This window comes from Mirounga leonina, unplaced genomic scaffold, assembly GCF_011800145.1.
Source record: "Mirounga leonina isolate KUSES-001 unplaced genomic scaffold, KU_Mleo_1.0 Mir_169, whole genome shotgun sequence".
Classification (NCBI taxonomy): Eukaryota; Metazoa; Chordata; class Mammalia; order Carnivora; family Phocidae; genus Mirounga; species Mirounga leonina.
The window spans coordinates 2,402,267-2,423,394 of NW_023270431.1; the positions used below are offsets into that span (position 1 = coordinate 2,402,267).

The 21,128-nt window shown below is 35.4% G+C and overlaps 1 protein-coding gene across 5 annotated transcripts in view; it reads right to left on the bottom strand.

Annotated features, from left to right (window-relative positions):
* The window catches only part of LOC118017326 (multidrug resistance-associated protein 1-like), an 89,507-nt gene that overhangs the window by 41,570 nt on the left and 26,809 nt on the right, over window positions 1–21,128 (bottom strand). For 3 of the 5 annotated variants that reach the window (XM_035015136.1, XM_035015135.1, XM_035015137.1), the window contains 9 exons: window positions 18,619–18,873; window positions 16,018–16,083; window positions 13,850–13,987; window positions 11,877–12,023; window positions 10,021–10,105; window positions 9,869–9,935; window positions 9,353–9,479; window positions 4,756–4,932; window positions 1,392–1,559 (listed from right to left, as the gene is read on the bottom strand). In XM_035015136.1, coding sequence (XP_034871027.1) covers window positions 1,392–1,559; window positions 4,756–4,932; window positions 9,353–9,479; window positions 9,869–9,935; window positions 10,021–10,105; window positions 11,877–12,023; window positions 13,850–13,987; window positions 16,018–16,083; window positions 18,619–18,873 — 1,230 coding nt within the window. The remainder of the gene's footprint in view (window positions 1–1,391; window positions 1,560–4,755; window positions 4,933–9,352; window positions 9,480–9,868; window positions 9,936–10,020; window positions 10,106–11,876; window positions 12,024–13,849; window positions 13,988–16,017; window positions 16,084–18,618; window positions 18,874–21,128) is intronic. The other 2 variants (XM_035015138.1, XM_035015139.1) reach the window with 2 other exon arrangements.

Consider the following 21,128-nt stretch of genomic DNA (forward strand, 5'->3'; position numbering starts at 1 on the left):
AAAGGAAAAATAATCTATTTTAAAGAAAGCTGCAATTTTTTGTTTTTTGTGTGTTTTTTTTACTATTTCAGAGTGTAATTGTCAGTAGGTACCAGTAAAAGGCAGCATATATGTATTTCACAACGGATGATTATATGCTGTTAGACAAAAACCAGACAAACAAACAAACAAGAGATTGCAAGTGTTTTAACCCTCTGGTTCAGGTAGTCTTCATTCATTAAAAACAAATCAATTTCATAACAAATTTAAAAATTTCATATCTGTCATTCATGCTTACTTTTTAAAGGTCCTATAGCATTACAATAAAGTGTTTGATTCCAGTCATAATTCATATAGGAAATACTGAGATATAGCTCTATACTTCCTCTGTTACCCTGAAATTATGAAGTAGGTAACAGAGGAAGTATAGAGCTCATAGTCTTGTGAGGGAGACTGATGTATTTATTCATAGTATTTATTTTTAAGTCTTTCCATATTACTGTACACATACACATAGGATTGAACCAGAGGTTTTTATCTTGGGCTCATTTTAATAAGTAAAGACATTTATCTATTATTTACTTAGATATATACGTTAACATTTTATGCATTTATTTAATGTTTTCCAGATTGCCTTATATTAACAAGTCTATAAATGCGTATTATGAAGGAATGAGTACAGCCTTGTGGTCAGACGGACTTTTTAAAATCTCTGCTGTTCTTTTTTTTTTTTTTAATTAAAGTACGTTTGCACACGATGTTACATTAGTTTTAGGGGTACAACATAGTGATTCAACAATTCTACATGTTATTAAAATCTCTGCTGTTCTTAAGCTAAGCTACCTGTATCAAATCATTTTGAGTCCCAAGTTCCCTCATAGGTAAAACAGGAATAATAATACCTATTCAGAGACTTGCTATAAGAACTAAATGAACTAATTTAGCGTCAGACATGGTATGCACTTGGTAAATATTAATTCCTTTCTTCTTGGCCCTTTCACAAGAGAGGTGAATTGTTACTGCTATGTTAATAATACCATAGTTTTAAGTAATAAATAATCAGTAAAATAATACTTTTTTTGCAAGTGCTATGTATGAAAATATCATTTAAAAAAAATCAAGTAAACTAAAACCAATTCATTCTGACATACAAATCCCCTTAGAGTATGGTATCAGTCTATAAGGTAACAATCACATAAATTATTGTCAGAGTAAACTTGTAAAAAAAAAAACTTTAAAAAATATTCATTAAAGTTTATCTGTAAAAAGGTCAGTATGATATCCCCTTTTTCATATGAAATATCACTACTTTACTTCAACAAATGAACAAAATGTTGGAATTTTAGGCACAATGCTATGCAGATTATCACCTTCCCCTTTCCCCCCAAAAGCATAAGTGACACTATGGCTACCTTGTTTTTCAAAATACCCGAGGACCCAATCACTTTCTCAAAAAGTTGCTTTCCAACATGGACATCAACTGCAGCAAAGGGATCATCCAGGAGGTAGATGTCAGCCCCACTATACACAGCTCTGGCCAGACTTACGCGGTGCTTCTGGCCCCCACTTATATTCACACCCTGCAGATGGAGCAGGAGGAAAAAACCAAGACCAAAAATGTGTAAATCTCAAAGCACGTATAGTGACATCCAATTTCTCTTCTGTAGCATGGATAGAAAACAACTCAAGATTAACCCTCAAACCCTTCTTTATTACAAAATCCAAAGGCCTACCCCCACCCCCTATTTCCAAGTGCTACTAACTTGTGCAAATTAACAGATATATCTACTTTCTCTTAACTGCTTGCTCTCAAAAGTAGATACTAACAATTAAGGAGAAAACAATTTCCAATCCCCTAACTCTGAAAAGTCATGCCTCTGAAATATTAAATAAGACTTTTGGCTGCCAACCATATACCGACACCAGTGATCATTTTTAAATTGACACATAGAAAATGGAGAATAATAGCTAAATTACCAAAGCAGTAATCACCATGTCCTATTTTATTCTGTAGAAAGATTAGTACAAGTCTTGTTGGCAAAAGTACAACTCTAAGAAGCAAGAATAAGGAATATACATCATTCCGTGTGAGAATTAAAGTCGACGTGTACAGCCACATATAGAGAATTATGGGGCCAGGCCCAATTTACTTGATTTATTTTATATTTAGTGTTTATAGATCTGGCTTAAAAGCCCTCCTTGCAGCACAGAACTTAGCCAGTTACCTCTAATTATAAAATGCCATTGCTTTTTTGCTTTTCTCATCTTCCGCCTACTCAACAAATACCTCCTTTGTATAACCATATTCTGGGTGCTACGCGAACACTTGGGATTCAGAAATAAATGAAACTGAGCCTCTATCATGAGGAGGTCACAGTTTAGCAGGGGAGACAGGCATGAAAAAAATATATAAAGTAATATGATACATGTGTGCATGTGTATATATATATGTGTGTGTGTGTGCGCTTCTGTGTGTGTGATTGTAATAGCCCCCAACTCATGGGTGTGTCATGAGCATTTAATAAGATGAATGTAAAATATTTACAACAAATCCAACACCAAGTACAGATGCAATCAACCTCACTATCATCACCCAATCACTCCTCTCTCCAGTGCATCCTCTGCCTTGTCACTGCATATCCTGTGATTACGAAATCACCTTGTTTAAACACCAGTGATGCCCACATCTCATCTGCCATCACCCACTCTCCCAATGCTGCCTGCCAACCAGACTAGCAGAGGCTGGTCACTCTGCTAGGGAGCCCATATCTTCCCTTTTCAATTCAAAAGCTATTCACTCTATGAAGTCCTCTTTGAAAGCAATCTTCCACCCAGTATTCCAAGTAAACTGATTCCTTCCCTCCATTCCTGTCCTGATGGTGCTCCATTTACTCATCCCATTGCCAGAAATGGCTATATCCACATCAGTCTCCCTCACAAGACTATGAGCTAAATTCATCCTTGCATTCCCAGCACATAGACTGTCTGATGATTAATATTAATAAAGGACAACTGATAATTTCATTGGCAGAGATCCACTAGACTGAAAATCTCTTGAAGGCAGGGTGATAGCTCTCTTGCTCACCATTGGGTACCCCACAGCAGAATAAAGGCATATAATAATACATTGATAAATATTTGTGGTCAATTGAAGAATGCCAAAGGAAAAGATAAAGGAAAGTGAGGAAAATTCTGCATTTGTTATCTTGCGTGTCTCCTAACAGTTGTAAACAGATTGCCTTTTGAAATATTCAATTACATGTTTATTTTATTTTATTTTATTTTATTTTTTTTTAAAGATTTTATCCATTTATTTGAGAGAGAGAGAGAGAGAGAGAGAAAGCACATGAGAGGGGGGAGGGTCAGAGGGAGAAGCAGACTCCCCGCCGAGCAGGGAGCCCGATGCGGGACTCGATCCCGGGACTCCAGGATCATGACCTGAGCCGAAGGCAGTCGCTTAACCAACTGAGCCACCCAGGCGCCCTACATGTTTATTTTAAAGTATATCATCAGATTGGGAGACACTTAATAATAAAAAGTAGAAGTTATAAACAGCAGTAACATTTATGCCTATATTAAATATATACTTCATATTTTGAAAATTTTTCTTTTTTAGATTCTTTTTAGTTACATATTATCAACTATTTCTTATTATTAGTGATTGGCTTTATTGGCATAATATTCAATATGTATTAACAAGTTTGAAGAAGTCACATTTCTGCATAATTTTAGCTATGGTGCCATTTTGCCTGCGGACAGTGAAGACACCAGAAAAAAAAGAGAGGTGGGGAAAAAAATTAAATCTATTTAATAACTTGAGAAAATACATCTGCAAAGTAACAGACTATGAGCGAAGCCAACATAAGTCTACGTAAGAGGTAAATTTTGCCTCATTCTAGAGTTTTTTTAATATGCCCACTTTCTATGATTTTGTTCTCTATTTTATTTATCAATTTATGTAAGAGGACTATTAAACAACAGGGGGCCAGGGGTAAAAATGCCTAACAATGCTATGCTCTCTTTTCAGAAATTCGAAGCACTTGGCAAGGATTATTTACTCATCTTCACAGCACACATGAATCGCAGGCAGAGGCTGCTTTTGCATTCATGTTTAATTAATGGAGATTTTAGTCACGGGTCGGAGATAATCTCTCGGGGTTCATGCTTTGGCTCACGCTATCTTGTTTTGTTTTGTTTTAACTCCAAAACACTGGGCAGCGTAATGACTATTCATTAATGCAATGAAAATAAAATAGAACAAAGACTATGGGAAACAAGATCCTCTTAAGCAAGAATGAGCAAACACGGAGAAGGCACATTAATGACAGCATCGTCCCTGAGCCTTTTTAGAACCTGGCCTCGGTGCCACCACTGGAGACTGGCACTCTGTTGCTACTGTCCTAGGCTTGACTTTGTGCAAAGAGACACAGGGTAAAAAAAAAAAACAAAAAAAACCAAACTACCATTCACTCGTTAGGTAGTGAGCCAGCAATGAAAACAAAGTGCTGATGATCCAGTTGGTGGGCTTTCATTCCCCCACGTAGATCCTAACGACAGAATTTCCTGCTGATTTTAAATCTGTTTTCCAGATAGTCAATTACAGATAATTATTTGTCCTTAATATTGCCATCTCTTTCATAGGAATTCTGTAATGATTTTTAAAAGATTATAGTTGTGTATGGCTCTCTAGGACCTCAGGAAAGAGACTATAAATATTTTATTAGCACGGCTGAATGGAGTTTTATTCCTGCATATGATAAATTATATTTTCCTTACTCTTTCTCCAATCTCAGTTTGATCTCCATTTGGTAACTGCTCCAAATCAGGAAGGAGGGCACAGGCTTCCAATACTTGCTCATAAAACTGCTTCTGCATGATGGAGCCAAAGAGAATGTTTTCCTGTAAAATGCAATTCTGAATCCAGGCCTGCTGGGCAACATAAGCCACAGAACCCTAAAAAGGGAAGAAATAAAAGACATGCTCTTAACAAGGGAAAAGAAAAAGTTGCATACACCACATTAAAGGAACATATTCAGTCCAGTTTTGCTTTAACTTTAAACTGAATTTTTAAAAAACTAGGTTATTTCTTAACTGTAAGTATATCCTATTTACATTTTAATCTTATACATGTTTCATAGAGGCTCCTTCAAATGAGTTACTTTGTACTTCTTATTTGCTTTCACTGTAGTTTCTATCAAAGTTATCTGTATCTGGTGGAGTTTTCTGGAAGCAGAGGCTGATTGTATTAGTCAGCTCCAGTTGCCGTTAACAAGATACCACAGACTGGATTGCTTAAACAACAGAAATTTCTTTTCTCACAATGCTGGAGGCTAGAAGTGTGACAAGTTGTCTGCAAGGTTGACGTCTTCTGAGGTCTATCTCCTTAGCTTGTGGATGACTGCCTTTTCTTGAGTCTTCACATGGCCTTCCCTCTGTGTGGGTATGTGTGTCTTAATTTCTTCTTCTCTTAAGAACACCAGTCATGGGCGCCTGGGTGGCTCAGTCGTTGAGCGTCTGCCTTTGGCTCAGGTCATGATCCCAGGGTCCTGGGATCGAGTCCCACATCAGGCTCCCTGCTCGGCAGGAAGCCTGCTTCTCCCTCTCCCACTCCCCTTGCTTGTGTTCCTGCTCTCGCTATCTCTCTCTCTGTCAAATAAATGAATAAAAATCTTTAAAAAAAAAAAAAAGAACACCAGTCACATTGGATTAAGGCCCACCCTATTATATCTTAATTTAATTACCTCTTTAAAGACTCTATCTCCAAATACAGTCACATTCTTGGGATTAGGACTTTAACATATGAATTTTGGGGGAACACAGTTTAGTGCATAACACTGAGCCTGGAGTGCAAGTTGTTTATTTGGGATCAATTCTTGTGGAAGGAAAGAAGGTAGGAGGATTGGGTGGATGGAGAAGTCACACCGTGATCCAGATCCAACAAAGCTTTGTCCAACCCTCTAGAGAGATATAGAGTATTACCCATCAGAGTTGTTCCATGTTAGGCTAGATTGGCCTGGCTTTCAGTTGTGGGCCCTCAGCCAGGCCATTGTCAGCAGGTCAACCCTGAAGGAGCTAACTTGCTGTGTGTACTCCCAGGGCTGGGAGGCAAGCCCTTGCTAGACAGGGTATCTGGGTGGCACATCCATATCTTCCACACACTCACTGCTCCTATGCTTATTTTTTGATGATTTTATGACTCAAAATGATTCCTAAATATATGACAGTTTACTGTATAATATATCCTTTTAACAAACCCTCCTTTTCTTAGAGAGGACCCACAATATTTAAACTAGAGACTTACCTTTCAATCTGCCTCATGGACTCTATCCATACACTGATTTTAGAGAATTTATTTTGACTACACAATACAAGACACTTAAAGTACTTTTTGACCTACTAACCTACGTATATGTATGTAACTATTAGCCTTTTGATTTCTCCAGGTACTTTAAAGATCAAAGATTAACTTTTAATTCTTCTTTGTTGAGCACGTAAGACATGGAGTGGCTTTTGATCCCAAACAATGTAATTCTGATCTGACTTGATCTTGAACACAAAAGTAATTGCTCTTGAATTGCCTTACCCTGAATAACCTTTGATTAAAATAATATTAAATCAATTCTCAAGTGATAGAGATTTTGAACACTTATATACCTAGCAAGATAAGGGGAACAGAGGGAGAACACTGAAAAAAAGACTGAAGAACAGGAACAATGGTGCAAAATATAAAACAGAAACTAAATACTACATTGAGAGCTATAGACTTGATGTGTTGGTATGACTGGAGCTGAAGAAGAGTTGATCCATTTTCACAGAGGTATAAATTCTTCCTTTAATTTTTAGAATAATTATCATTTTAATTTCATATACAAATGAAAATGTGTTTTTATTTCATTTTATTCTTAATAATGAAACCATAATAGAATATTGCTAATTCAAAAACTGTCTTCCAAATCCCTAAGATTCCATTAAAGAACACTGGATACTGAAAACTCTGCATGAATGGTGCCTGGTGTGAACCTTTGATATTGAGAACAAGGAGACTGAAGGTTGAATGTTGTGATATGATATGCCTCAAAAAAGTGCTCATAGGAAACCTTGAGGAACAGAAAGACAAAACATAAAAGCACCTTGTAAACACTAAGTGTTAAGTTCGTTATTATTATTAAATTAGAGATGATAAGAATGACAGTTATAAATTCAGGATTAAAAATGTTTTGAGGAGTTCCTGGGTGGCTCAATCAGTTAAGCGTATGACTTTTGGTTTTGGCTTGGGTCATGATCTCCGGGTCGTGAGACTGAGCCCCAAGACGGCCTCCACGCTGGGTATGGAACCTGCTTAAAATTCTCAAGATTCTCTCTCTCCCTCTCCCTCTGCCTCTCCCCTACCGTTCTCTCCCTCTCTTAAAAAAAAAAAAAAATGTTTTGGGAAATAATTTATCCCCATATCCTCATACCCTGCCATTGCTCCAGACCAAAGAACTTCCCGAAGGACAAAATTGTCAATTATATTGACAGATAATATCTTCTCTCTTCCACAACTCTCGCTTAATATAAACAAAGGGTGTCCTCTGTCTTGTGATTAGTAACAGCATTGTTATAATTTCTTGCATCACCATGAACATTTTAATTTCAAACCTTCAAAGGATCAGAAATAATCTTTAAATCTTACCATGAGTGCTTCAACAATCATAATAAAGATAACAATAACCGTAAAAATTCACAGGGAGCTAGCAGACTCTGTGCCAAGAACCAGGCTAGGTCTTTGCACATTAATGCATTAGATGAAATCCAGAATTGATATTGTTTTTATCTTGATCAATTCCTAATTTTTTTTTTTAAGATCAAGTAAAAATCTGATAATTTTTCTAACTCTTCAGAGTTTGTTGTTTTTTATACTTTGATTCATTTTTTTTATATCTGATTTAAACACTTGTCATAACTGATTTTAGTATCTCCCTCACTAGACAATAAACTCTGTAAAAAGAGGGGTAAATCATATTCATGCCTGTTTCCCTGGTACTAAGTGCCAGGCACATAGTATGTGTGCAATAACTGTTTGGTAAAAATAGCTGAAGACACTAAATAAATGAAAATAAAGTCAATATGACAATCATATTTTTAAAGGATATTCACTGGCCTAAGATAAGTTACAGTCATCTTCAACTATAGACAAATGACTGACTACAATCATTATGAAGAACATAAGGGTACAAAGACAGCATACTTAAGGTTTAAATAGTGGTATTCATTAAGTATAATCTTATCAGAAAAAGTCCCAGATACCAATAGTTGATCCTAAAATAAGTAATAATAATAATACTGAAAGAGAAAAGAAAAAATAAAGGGCTAATCATTAGAGGACTGGAATCAGGAAAGACATAAGGATATGAGGAAATACATATTATGAAGAAAAATGAAAGAGTTGGAGTTGATTCTTCCTAGAGAGAAAAACTGTGAAGAAACTGGTCTCACATCCATAGAACTTCTCCATCTTGTCAGAAGTGAGAAGGAGGAATTAGGTTAGTATTTTACCTAAGAGTTAGTTAAATCTAAAACTCATCAGATAGTCTAGTGTTTCAAAAAAATAACAGTTGATTAAGAACCTGTTGAATTCTTATTCCCATTGACTTTTAAGAATAGAACAAAAGGCTTGGAGTAGTCCTCTCCATAGTCCAAGGGCTGAAATTTAAAAGTATTTAAAAATAATATTATTATTTAGATGAACCATGAAAGACTATGGACTCTGAGAAACAAAATGAGGGTTCTAGAGGGGAGGGGGGTGGAGGGGATGGGTTAGCCTGGTGATGGGTATTAAGGAGGGCATGTATTGCATGGAAAACTGGGTGTTATATGCAAACAATGAATCATGGAACACTACATCAAAAACTAATGATGTAATGTATGGTGACTAACATAACATAATAAAATAAAAAATATATATATATTATTTTTCTTTTTTTTTTCTGGGTCAAAGATCCTACCCCTGAGCAACTATAAGACTTCTTAGAAATGTGCCTGTAATTACTTAGGTAACTTTGCAATGAATGATAATTAGAAACCAAATCAAATTAAAATATAAATTGCATTAGTTTCTCTATAATTGGTTGCAATTCAGTTAATATCATCAAACAATTACCATAAGCATTCATAAATGATTCACTAAAGTATTTGGAGGACAGAATGCTATTACTAAAACATCCATAGCTAATCAATTTTTGTGGAAATTGAAATGTTTGCTACAAACTAGAAATACCCATTAAATACTTGCATCTTCAATTTGATTTGATTTAAATTCTTATTGACGCTAACCATGTGTTGGCCATAGCCTATTACACTAGGAGATGTGGAATGAATGTATTGCTGGCTTTACCTTTCTTTGAACAACTCCTGTAAGTTTCTCCATTTCCCCCAGAATGGCAGAAAGCACAGATGATTTTCCAGATCCAACCTGCCCTACAACAGCTACTAAAGCTCCTTCTGGAATCTTTATGTTCAAGCTGCATGACAAGAAAAGGAGAGAGATGATATAGGAAGTTCTTGTTACATTTTTAATGTTTATTCCCAGATAAGTTAGAGTGCTGAGCATTGTCCTTGAAATTGCTGCTATTCCTATGATACTAAATTATTCTATGAATACCCAGCCATTACAAAATGCAAACAACAAATGCTGCAGAGGAAACAGGAAATGAATAGAAAACAAGAGTAAAAAAAAAAAAAAATCCATAAAAACAGAAGGTATTATGAGAGGTTAAAAAAGAAAATTCTTGTAAGTTTCAATATATTCATCTTTTCCTTTAAAAACGCTAAGAAATAAAAATATGGAACACTTTAGAATTCAATGCTAAAAAAAATTTTTGTTTTTCATTTTCCCCAAACCATGACTTACTTTTTTAGTACTGGAATCCCTGTTTTATCCCAAGAGAAGGAAGCATTTGTAAAACCAATGGCATGATCTGAGAAGAAAAATAAATACATTTTAGAGCCAATTATCTTCAACCCGGAAGTCAAATAAATACTGAATGCAGAGGAAATGCTGACCTCCTATGTAGTTTGTTTCAATATTTTGAGGATGAAGCTCCTCAGTGTTGAGAAAGTCTTCCAAACGATTCAATGATATTCTTGTCTATCAAAATAAACACAGATAGAATTTATTTGGGGGTCAAGTAGAACTTCAACTAAAAAGACTTACAGCACGATTAAAAATTTGTGATGCAAATTGAAGATACTGACTAAATATTCAGCAAGCATAGCTTGAATTGTTCTAATGTTTATAAATAATTTCATTCCTAAAAAGAAAGAACAGCTTCAAGAATGAAAGATCAAAACAGATGTCATTTATGCAGGAAGGCATGAGAAAAAGAAACAAAAATTCCTTCTTAACACTCTAGGAAAGCCATAATAACTACTTAATAATTATAGAAAGATTAGTTTTTAAAAACAACATCAGAACTGTTGAATGAATTTGGCTTCTGAATATTAAATGATAGCTCTGGCAATTATAACACTGGGTTTCAGTAAAATAGCTACAAAATGCTTAGCTACTATTAGGATAAATAAAATCAATTTTGTTTTCCTGAAACTGACTTACATGAAATCTCTAGTGCATTTTTATTCACTCAACGCTAGAAGACACCTATTGTTAGTGGATAAGATGAAACTGGGCCATGGTTTTGTTTACCAAGTGTATCATATTAGTATGCAGGGTTGCTTCTCTCTTTCCTTCTCTCTCTTTGTTTTGATAATTGCTCTCTGTATTTATTTAGTGAAGGCAGAAATGTACCACTAGGAGTTGGAGACCACTTTGAGATACCAGACCTTTAGCTGGATTCTAATTTCAAAAGCAAAACAAAACTTATTCTAAGAATGGCATTTTTCTTAAGAGAAGAATGCTATGAAACAAGTGTTAAAAGCCTCACATCAATAGTACTTCTATGCCCTCTGTTGGTCATTATTAGTAAAATAACAACAACAAAAAAAGGCATGCTGTAACAAAAGTGGATTACTTGGTATTCACTATCTAATTCTTTATTCAAATAATATACTATTATTATAATTTCAATATAATTAATATAATTTAATATCATTATTACTATTATAGTTACTATGAAGTAACTGTAAATTACTATTTATTCAAATATAAAAATTTAAAGGCAAAGTTCTTAGATCAAAGAGCGGGTTCTAATAAGTCAAGCTTCACTTTGTTTAAAAGACTTGAGAAAAAGGACTCAATGGGGGACATCCAGGCAATCCAAACCTGACATTCAAAAAATTTAACAGAAAATCTCAGGGCAGAGGATTCAAGGAACTCACTTCTTCACATTCCCTGTGGTTTTAGCAGCTTTCTACTCCTTATAGTATTCAAAGAGTCTCCAGAGACTGGAGATTACAGTGAAGGTAGCCTGAACCAAATACCTCATACATGGTTTGTTGGCAGACTGATATTAGCAATGCACTTGTCTCCCTGCTTTATTCACTCAGTGCAGATGAAATGTTGCTGAACCCTGGGAAAACATTCCTATCCAGTTCCATGGAAAGCACCTCGCTAAAAATTTTTCAATTGAAAACAGAAAATGAGCCTTTTGACGGCATGGCGTCTGACCCCAGCTTTTAAAAAGCTAAATAAAAGAAACTAACACTTAGCAAAGAAAACAAAATCTTATATTAAAATAGTTAAGTCATTTTGATAGAAGAAAAGCATAGGCAAAGAAGACATGATTCCTTCCATTCTTTAATGTTTTCTATTATGCATTAATTCAGGGAGATTAATTTTGAAAGCAGTGTAAAACCACCACAAAAAGCAAAATAAATAATGAAGAAAAGAAAGAAAGAAAATGTGCAAAACCACAGACTCCAGTAGATGAATGATTTTTAGTTTAAGCATATTTCGGATGTACCTGGACCACAGCTGAGATTACCATTGGTAAATCAAACAAAGGAAGCCTCAAAATATTAAACAAAGACATAGATGTGAACACTTTGGTGGCTGTTAAAATGTTTCCTTCATCCAATAAGAAATAGATGCCAAATGTCACCAGGGACACCTGAAAAATAGACACATGTTCCTTCCTTCAATTACTCAGTGCTAACGACAGGATGAGTTAAGGTTCCAAAAATTAGGGGAAAAATTTAAAACCTTTTTTATTGTTGTTTACCAAAATTCAGTACTATTCAGTACGATTGCTGAATAATATAAAATAAATATTCAGTTCACTAAGATATACAGATCATACAATTGTGTATCTTAGACCATGGCATCCTTGAGACCATGCGGTCCAGCTCCCTTCTATAAGACACTGTGTTCTTACCAGAGTTATTACTCCCATTTAATATGTATGCTAACTGGGGTGCCTGGGTGGCTCAGTTGGTTAGGCATCTGCCTTTGGCTCAGATCATGATCCCGTGGTCCTGGGATCAAGTCCTGCTTCAGGCTCCTTGCTCAGCGGGGAGTCTGCTTCTCCCTCTGCCTTCTGCTTCCCCTGCTTGTGCTCTCTCTCTGACAAATAAATTTAAAAACTAAAATAAAATAAAATGTATACTAATTGATCTTTTTTTCAAGATGGTATATTACGTAAATTTATTTTCCAATGGTGTGTGTATACATTCTGATTCATATGTAATGATTATACTTTCTGTGAGTCATAAAATTAACTGAAGAAAGTATGAATAAATTATGGCTCATAACATTTATATTTACTCTTGTAAGTTTCATTTAGAAAAGGCAGAAAAGTTCATATATGCATGAGAATGTACTGACTATCATGTACCTAGGACTTATCTTAAGCAAATGCTTCTTGGACATTTTTACCAAAGAATTCCAAATGTAAATATTGCTTTTATTTTCATAATCCCCACATATTTGTTTAAATAAAAATAACAATATTTTAAATTACCAACAAAAGAGACATATGGAATTTCTCCTGACTCTATGACCACCAGGAATGGTAACTTTGATTAAAACTGATGCTTCAGGGGCACCTGGGTGGCTCAGTTGTTAAGTGTCTGCCTTCGGCTCAGGTCAGGATCCCAGGGTCCTGGGATTGAGCCCCACATCGGGCTCCCTGCTCCGCGGGAAGCCTGCTTCTTCCTCTCCCACTCCCCCTTCTTGTGTTCCCTCTTCCACTGTCTCTCTGTCAGAAAATAAATAAAATCTTAAAAAAACCCAAAAAACTGACGCTTCAGTTCTCTGTGGTTTTGTTATCCTCTCGCTTTCACTCATTGCTTCATACCTCAAGGCAATTTATACTCTAGTTTAAATAGCATGGGATTCCTAATGTGTACATGGTATGATGGAGAATGCCCTCAGTTCATACCAATTTGCCTCCAAATATTAATTCTATAACTTTGAGGATGTTTCCCAAACTAGAATGGACTTCCATTCCCTATTGTAAAATGAAAAAAGCAAAGGCCTTATTATTGCAAGAATGAAATAAGGCAGTCTCTATAACTTATCTGGCATGCAGAAGAAACATTCAATGAATGTTAATTCTCTTCCCAACTCTATATGGTGTGTGTTGGGTCGTGCTTAAAAGGGATTAATCACACAAATCAAGACATTCCAGAGCTGAAATGAAACTCTGAAATGCAGGTTATATTGTTTAAGAACAGACTAGCACATGTTTGTTCTCTGAGAAATTTACAAAGAAGTAAAATCTTATTATGTGTAAAAAATACAGACCAATGAGAATGCACATATTTTCCCCTTCTTTAAAACTTCCATTCCCTAATCTACGTAAGTCAATGACTGCACTTCTTGAAAATTTTATTTCAGATATAGATTTCACTTTGGACACTGCAATTCCAAGTAATTTGGAGGTGAATCTGCAAATCAAATTTGAAAATCAAAACAGGAAATATTATACGCACTCACCAAGAATGGAATGCAAGTTAATGTCAGCATAGAAAATACAGCAAGATACCCAGCTGATTTTTGAACTTCCAATTCCTGCTCTCGAATTTCAACAATCTTCTTTTTATAGGAGGGCTCCCATGTATAAAGTTTGAGGATCTGTAAAGGAATCAGACAATAACTATTTGATAATCAATATCATAGAAAAAATAAAAACATGCATACATGCAAATATACACAGCATACCCCCACACACAATTGTAAAAGTTAAAAAAAAAAAATATGGTGAACTCATAAAGTAAAATGCTCCTATTTTCAGCTGAGTCAAAATGTTTCCTTGAATTGTGGGCTTTTTTTTGCGGGGGATGGGGTAGGTGGCTGGGAGAGGAAAATCACCATCTCTCTCTAGCCTTATGTCCTTCTTACCCACCAATAGCTTATTCTTGAGTCAGACTTTGGCAACATCCCAGCTCTTGGCATGAACTCCATAGCAGTTTCCGTTTAGCTTAATCTTCGTACTTTTCCTGCTGGTCCAGCTCTCACTTCAATCCACTCCCCATTTCTTAATAGCTACGCTCCTCTCCCTGGACTCCCAATTTCTTGGAAACTGACGGCATGGGACTTGAAGCCATTTTCGGAAAGGTGACTGGTGTTTTGAGATTGTAAATTGGAATATATACATATTCACACACATCCTCTTGGTTCTGTTTCTCTGGAGAACCCTAAAAATCTTCCACTGGCTCTGTGAGCTTACACATGACCCTTAATTGCACACTTTGTTTCCTTGTTTGGATAATGAGAATGAGAAATGATTTTCTTGGGGTTCACAAGAATTATATGAGGAAACAGATATAAAGTGGTAAGTACAGTGTGTGATCCATAGAAAATGTTCACTAAATGGTAGCTATTATCATTATCAGAGAGAGGCCATGGTATCTGTTATCCTTACCCCTGGGATGCCGACCCCCCACACCTTTAAACTATGCTGTACTTTCAACTTGCCTATACTTGGTCCTCTACCAGTATTCTAGTGTATTCACTGCTGGGACTGCTATTTCAAATTTTAGACTTTGCTCGTATCTTTAGGAGATGTTCTTTATTTTATCTACACTGTCCTAGTCCTACTAATAGTATAAATTTCCTTTTAAGAGTATCAATATTTAAAACCTATAAACATACATTACTGTCCTTTCTATGAATACAGGGGTTATCAGTTAACCCACTGAGAGGTACAAGATGCATTTGGATCACATTACTTTGGGAGTGTATGACCCTATTACATAATCTCAGTTATTTAATAATTTAATCTGAGTTAAATTTCAGAGCTACTTAAGGCTATTCCTAATTTTAGATAAATAAATGATTATCAGTCTCTTTTCAGGGTATCTTTTATCTAACAATGTTTTTCACTTTAGTAATTTTCAATGTTGTGAAAGTTCTACACAGCACAATACAGCATAATTTTTATTGATTTCTAAAGTGAATCAATGTGTACATATAATTGGCATAACCTATGTTTATAGTGATAGATGCACCAGACAGAGGAAATTTCCTATGCAATTATCAATTCCAGAAGGAAATTCCATGTGGGCTTTGTAAATTTTGCCCTTTAGAAACATCTGATAAAGCATAATCCAGGTGCAACAGGATTTGAATCTCTATCATCTATCTAAAAGTTCATGAGGTTGGTTTCACTCTTTTATCATAGAGAAAATATTAGCATGGAGTGTAGCTTTCCTATGGAACAAATAATTTATAACATACCTTTTGCAGAATCACATTTGTATGATCATTTCTATTCCACATAAAAGAACCTGAATGACATGTCATCATTCCCCCATATAAATCTGCCTTCACACTGAAGATGATGTTATGGCCACTCTTGCCTGCTTCATTCCATCTCTTCTACCCAATCCCTTCAAACAAGTCACATTTTGTGTCTTTTGGGATATTTGTGTTCAGTTGTTGGGTGAGAAACAAAGAGAAAACACCTGCATTTTATTTGGTTTTATTTAAATACTATTTTAGCAAGAAGGATTCCTATACATCTGAAATCTGAAATACTCTGCCAAGAATGTTATATACAATTATATAATTACTTTGATATTAAGAATGATAAAAATTCATTTATTGACTAACATGGCTATATTCTAAATAGTGAAATTAAAGTCATATTCCTTGTATATTACCTTAATTCCATGTAAGATTTCATTGAGTAGTTTTATCTGTTTATCTTTGTTCTTCGTTTGGCTTTTCTATTCAAGGGGGAAAAAATGAAGGCATATTTGACAAAGGTTGTTAATAATTTAACTAACATGGCCCACAGCTATTTTTCAAAATATAGGCTATTCTCTCCATTTTATATAATATTTAGTTGAAAACCATTTTAAAATATTCATATAATATTATTCTATTGATAATGTTAAAATTAGTTATAAATAGATATTTTAAAACTTAAAAGTAGTCAGCAGAATATAAGCAAGGTGTGTATTTTACAAAATAGTAGAAAATATAATATTCATTTAGATGTAATTTGTTTAAAATTGAATACTAAAATAATATCCATCTTCTATTAAAATGGGATAAAATTCCCCAAACTCTATCAATTATTTACATATATAATACATATATATTATAAGAGAAGTATCACAGGAATAAAAATAAAGGTCTGTATATTGTAAGTACACTATCTTGAGTGTTAATACTTGTGATTAAAATGTATATTTTCTTTTTTTTTTTTTTTAAAGATTTTATTTATTTACTTGACAGAGACACATCAAGAGAGGGAACACAAGCAGGGGGAGTGGGAGAGGGAGAAGCAGGCTTCCCGCTGAGCAAGGAGCCAGATGCGGGGCTCGATCCCAGGACCCTGGGATCCTGACCTGAGCCGAAGGCAGACGCTTAATGACTGAGCCACCCAGGCTCCCCTTAAAATGTCTATTTTCAAATACTGACTCTTTTTTGGCAAATCTTATGTAATTACTGTATATTTATTCAAATATTTAACATTTATATTATTTTATACTTATCATGGCTTGCGTATTGCTTCTTAAGGATTTCTTCCAATAATATTGTCATAATTATGATTTAAATAATAATAAGTACAATATTTGTATATCTAACAAAGGACACATTTACAAGTTAACATCCATAATACTAGATGTGTGATTAAAGACATATTTTCAGCTTAGTATATTTGTACATAATATTGCAGTCTCTTTGAAATTTTTAGGGCCCTATATTAAGGTCCCCCAAATCTATTTCCATTCCTAAATATTTGAATCTAAATTACTTAAAATACAGAATTTTTTAAAAAGCTAGTTTAAAAGTATTTATTAAAATTATAAACAAGCTTGTTATTCTAAATACTAGTGTGTTAATAATTCATAATTATTTCATAGTTATATGGTATATTCTAGCTCTCACCTTTAAAGACTAGTCATCTTTTTGGTAATTATTTGGTAATTTGAATTTTAAAAATTCAGAAAAATATAAAACAAGGCATAAACCTTCATCACTTAAATGTATTAAAGTAATAAGTGAAAAATCTCCCCTCTTTCCATCTAATTCTACTTTACAGGTAACTTTTTTTTTTTTTCCTTAAATGTAGGCTCCATGCTGGGTGTGGGGTTGAACTCACGACCCTGAGATCAAGGTCTGAGCTGAGATCAAGAGCTGACGACCTAACCGACTGAGCCACCCAGGCGCCCCTATAGGTAACTATTCTTAAAAGACTGGTGCTTTATCTCTAGATTATTTCTATGCTTATACAAGTCCATTTATATCTATATCTATATAACTTCATTTATGCCTCTCTATCACACCCATGTGCATTGGTATATTCACATTTTAAAAACTGGATTAAGGATATTTATGTACATATATGCATAATATACACATGCACATACATACATATGTTTCTTTCTTTTTTCCCCTAACATATGATTGACATATTTCCATGTCCATACATAGATCTTATTCCATACACAGATATTATTAATCTTTGATCCATTTAAAATAATAAAATAAGTGTCATAAGCAGTACACCTGTACCTGTGTGGTTACTTTAACACGTGAAATCATTTGTCTCTCTCCTGACAGCGTGCGTGGCTTTTCAGTGCAGTGAACTGTGTCCTGTCTCTCCTTTCCTACAGTACAGCATACTGCACACTGTCTGGTACATGTCAGATGTCAAAAAATGTATTGATAGTAAGATGAATGACTGAATGTAAAGGAAGAATATTTAAATGAATTCAGTTAAGCACTTACTATCTACTTGCTGTATGCAGTCACGCCTTGCTCACCGTGGCCCACTCTTCAAACAAAATGAGCATACCCTTACCTCCAGGCTGTGTGCACACTGTTTCTTCTGCTTAGTAAATCTTTTTCTCAGACATCCACATGGATTCCTCCCTTATCCTGCTGATACATTGTTTCTTTCCTGAGGACTTTGCTGCCCCTGTATGTGAAATGGCCCTCTCGTTGTTACTCTATCACCCTAGCCTAAGTTATATTTCTTTGTATACAAATTAACACCAGGCATTATGTTCTTTATTTATTTCTTAATGCCTGTCTCCTTTAATGAAAGCTGGAACTTATCAGATCTCCTCACTGCTGTACTTTGGCACAGAACAGATGTCCAATCAATACTGGTTGAATGAATGAACGAATGAATGATAAATCTGGATTATTTCCACATGTACAGAATTAACTAGATGGTTATTGTCGACTCCAGTCAGAAAATTCAGCTTCTGTTTGACATATGTAACATGAGGCAGTCTTTTTCTTACCTTTAGCTTTTTTACTCTAGTTGCAGCTAAAGCATTTATTGGTATAACAAACACAAGGACTGCTACCCCTGCTAACACAGCTGGACCCAGCTCTTGCCAAAGGAGTGACATGGCCATCAGGATCTGAAAAGGGGCTGACCAGAGGAGACTGAGGTTTGCTGTCAAGTCCATGAGCTGCTGGGCATCCGCTGACATCAAGTTAATAACTTCCCCAGTTGAAAACCTCTTTCGAGAAACATTAGATAAAAGTAGGGCCTGAAAAAAGAGAGGCAAAATATTTAAAGAGTTCTGTAGACCGTGGGGCATCTTTATCGTCAAACAATGGTAACTTTTAATATCAATTTTCAATATATATTTAGGAAAATCTAAAAGATTATTTATGTGTTAGGATTATGAAATACTGAAACTTTTAAAAATGCTTTTAGATGAAGAAAAATACAATTACTGATCAAAACACACAGTTTTAAACTTCACTGCATATTGGTAGAGAGTAACATTTGGATTCTCAAGCAAATATATTCACCAAAAGCCCTCTACAAGCTGTCGATTACAAAATTGCAAAAAGAAATCTATTCTAGGGGCACCTAGCTGGCTCAGTCAGGACAGCATGTGACTCTTGATCTCCAGGTCATGAATTCAAGCCCCACATTGGGCATAGAACTCACACACACAAAAAAATCTATTCTAGATTTCTAGCATTGGGGATCCCCTCTATTCGCTGGCACCCCTATAATGCTAAACCTTCTAAATTTTATCAGTACAAAGTACATAAGTGATCCAATAAATATCTAATGAATACTGATGCTATGTACTATGCTTGAAACTAGAAAATTTAAAAATGACACTGTCCCAATTCTCAAGAAGATTATAATTTGGTTGTGGAGTCCACCCCCCCACCCACCCACATATACCTCCCACACAGGATGATCGTAAGCATAAAAATAGTTAAGAAGGGCCATGGGAATTTAGAGAGATAAAAATACTGGAAAGGCTTCTTCGAGCAGATGGAAATATATCTTTTCTTCCAAAGCCCAATTCTCACTTCCTGTGCACGTTATTTTAATATTTGGATATTGAATTCAATATTCCCAAGCTTAATTATTGGTAACTCTTACTAAGGTTGATCTCAGAAATTCATTTATTAAATTCTCCACCCATTTAAAATTCCCAGTGAAATGCATAAATAAATTGTCAAAGTCGTGGAGAATTGGTATGTGTACTGGAAGCCAGGCAAAACTCCATTCATATGCCAAGAATTTTAAGGAATTTCCACTACACTGATTTAAAGAGACAGGATAGAGAGGTGGAACAAGCAAGAGTAAATGAGAAATTACAGGAGGCACTCAAAGTCTGTTTTCTCAATAAACGGGTAATACAAAGTCCCACCCTCACCCCCCAATAAAAGGTTCATGTGGAAAATAAGTAGTCAGGGGCTTCAGTGGACCTCTTCTAACATTCTGAAGCTTAAAGCAGGAGGGCTTCATGCAAAGGGGGAGGCCACGGGGTCAGCCCTGGGAGGTTCACAAGGTGCCAGGATCCCCCAAGCGCTATGGCTACTGCAGTGTTCAATCCTCATTTAAATTTCATGCAGTAAATTGGAAACATTTCTGTTACTGACTAGTAAGGGGGGACAGCTGTGCTGATGATAAAACAGAATGACTACTCAAACAGAGAAAGACATGTATCATATGATCTCACTGATATGAGGAATTCTTAATCGCAGGAAACAAACTGAGGGTTGCTGCAGTGGGGGGTGGGGTGGGAGGGATGGGGTGACTGGGTGATGGACACTGGGGAGGGTGTGTGCTCTGGTAAGCGCTGTGAATTGTGCAAGACTGTTGAATCTCAGATCTGTACCTCTGAAACAAATAATGCAATATATGTTAAAAAAAAAAAAAAAGAAGAAGGTAGCAGGAGGGGAAGAATGAAGCGGGGGAAATAGGAGGGGTAGACGAACCATGAGAGACGATGGACTCTGAAAAACAAACTGAGGGTTCTAGAGGGGAGGGTGGGGGGATGGGTTAGCCTGGTGGTGGGTATTGAGGAGGACACATTCTGCATGGAGCACTGGGTGTTGTGCACAAACAATGAATCATGGAACACTACATCTAAAACTAATGATGTAATGTATGGGGATTAACATAAGAATAAAATTAAAAAAAAAAAAAAAAAACCAGAATGACTACTACTGCCACAAGAGAGAAAAAAGGAAAAAATACTAGTCCCTACGACAATGAAGCTTTAGCCATGTCTCCTCCAAAGGTAGCTCTTTAACCTCCTCCTGATACGTTACTGACCACCCAATGCAGCCAAGTGAAACAATGGAAATCCAAGCACGGGAACTCTCATTTCATTAAGTCTCTAACATTTCTTCAGAGAGGTTCATTGATCTCTAATAGAATCCACCAGCAACTTATAATTATAAACAAACATATTTCCTCTCATACTTCTAGAAGGAAAAGATAAATAGTATTTAGTATTTATGAAAATACTAGCAGACTGAAGAGTTC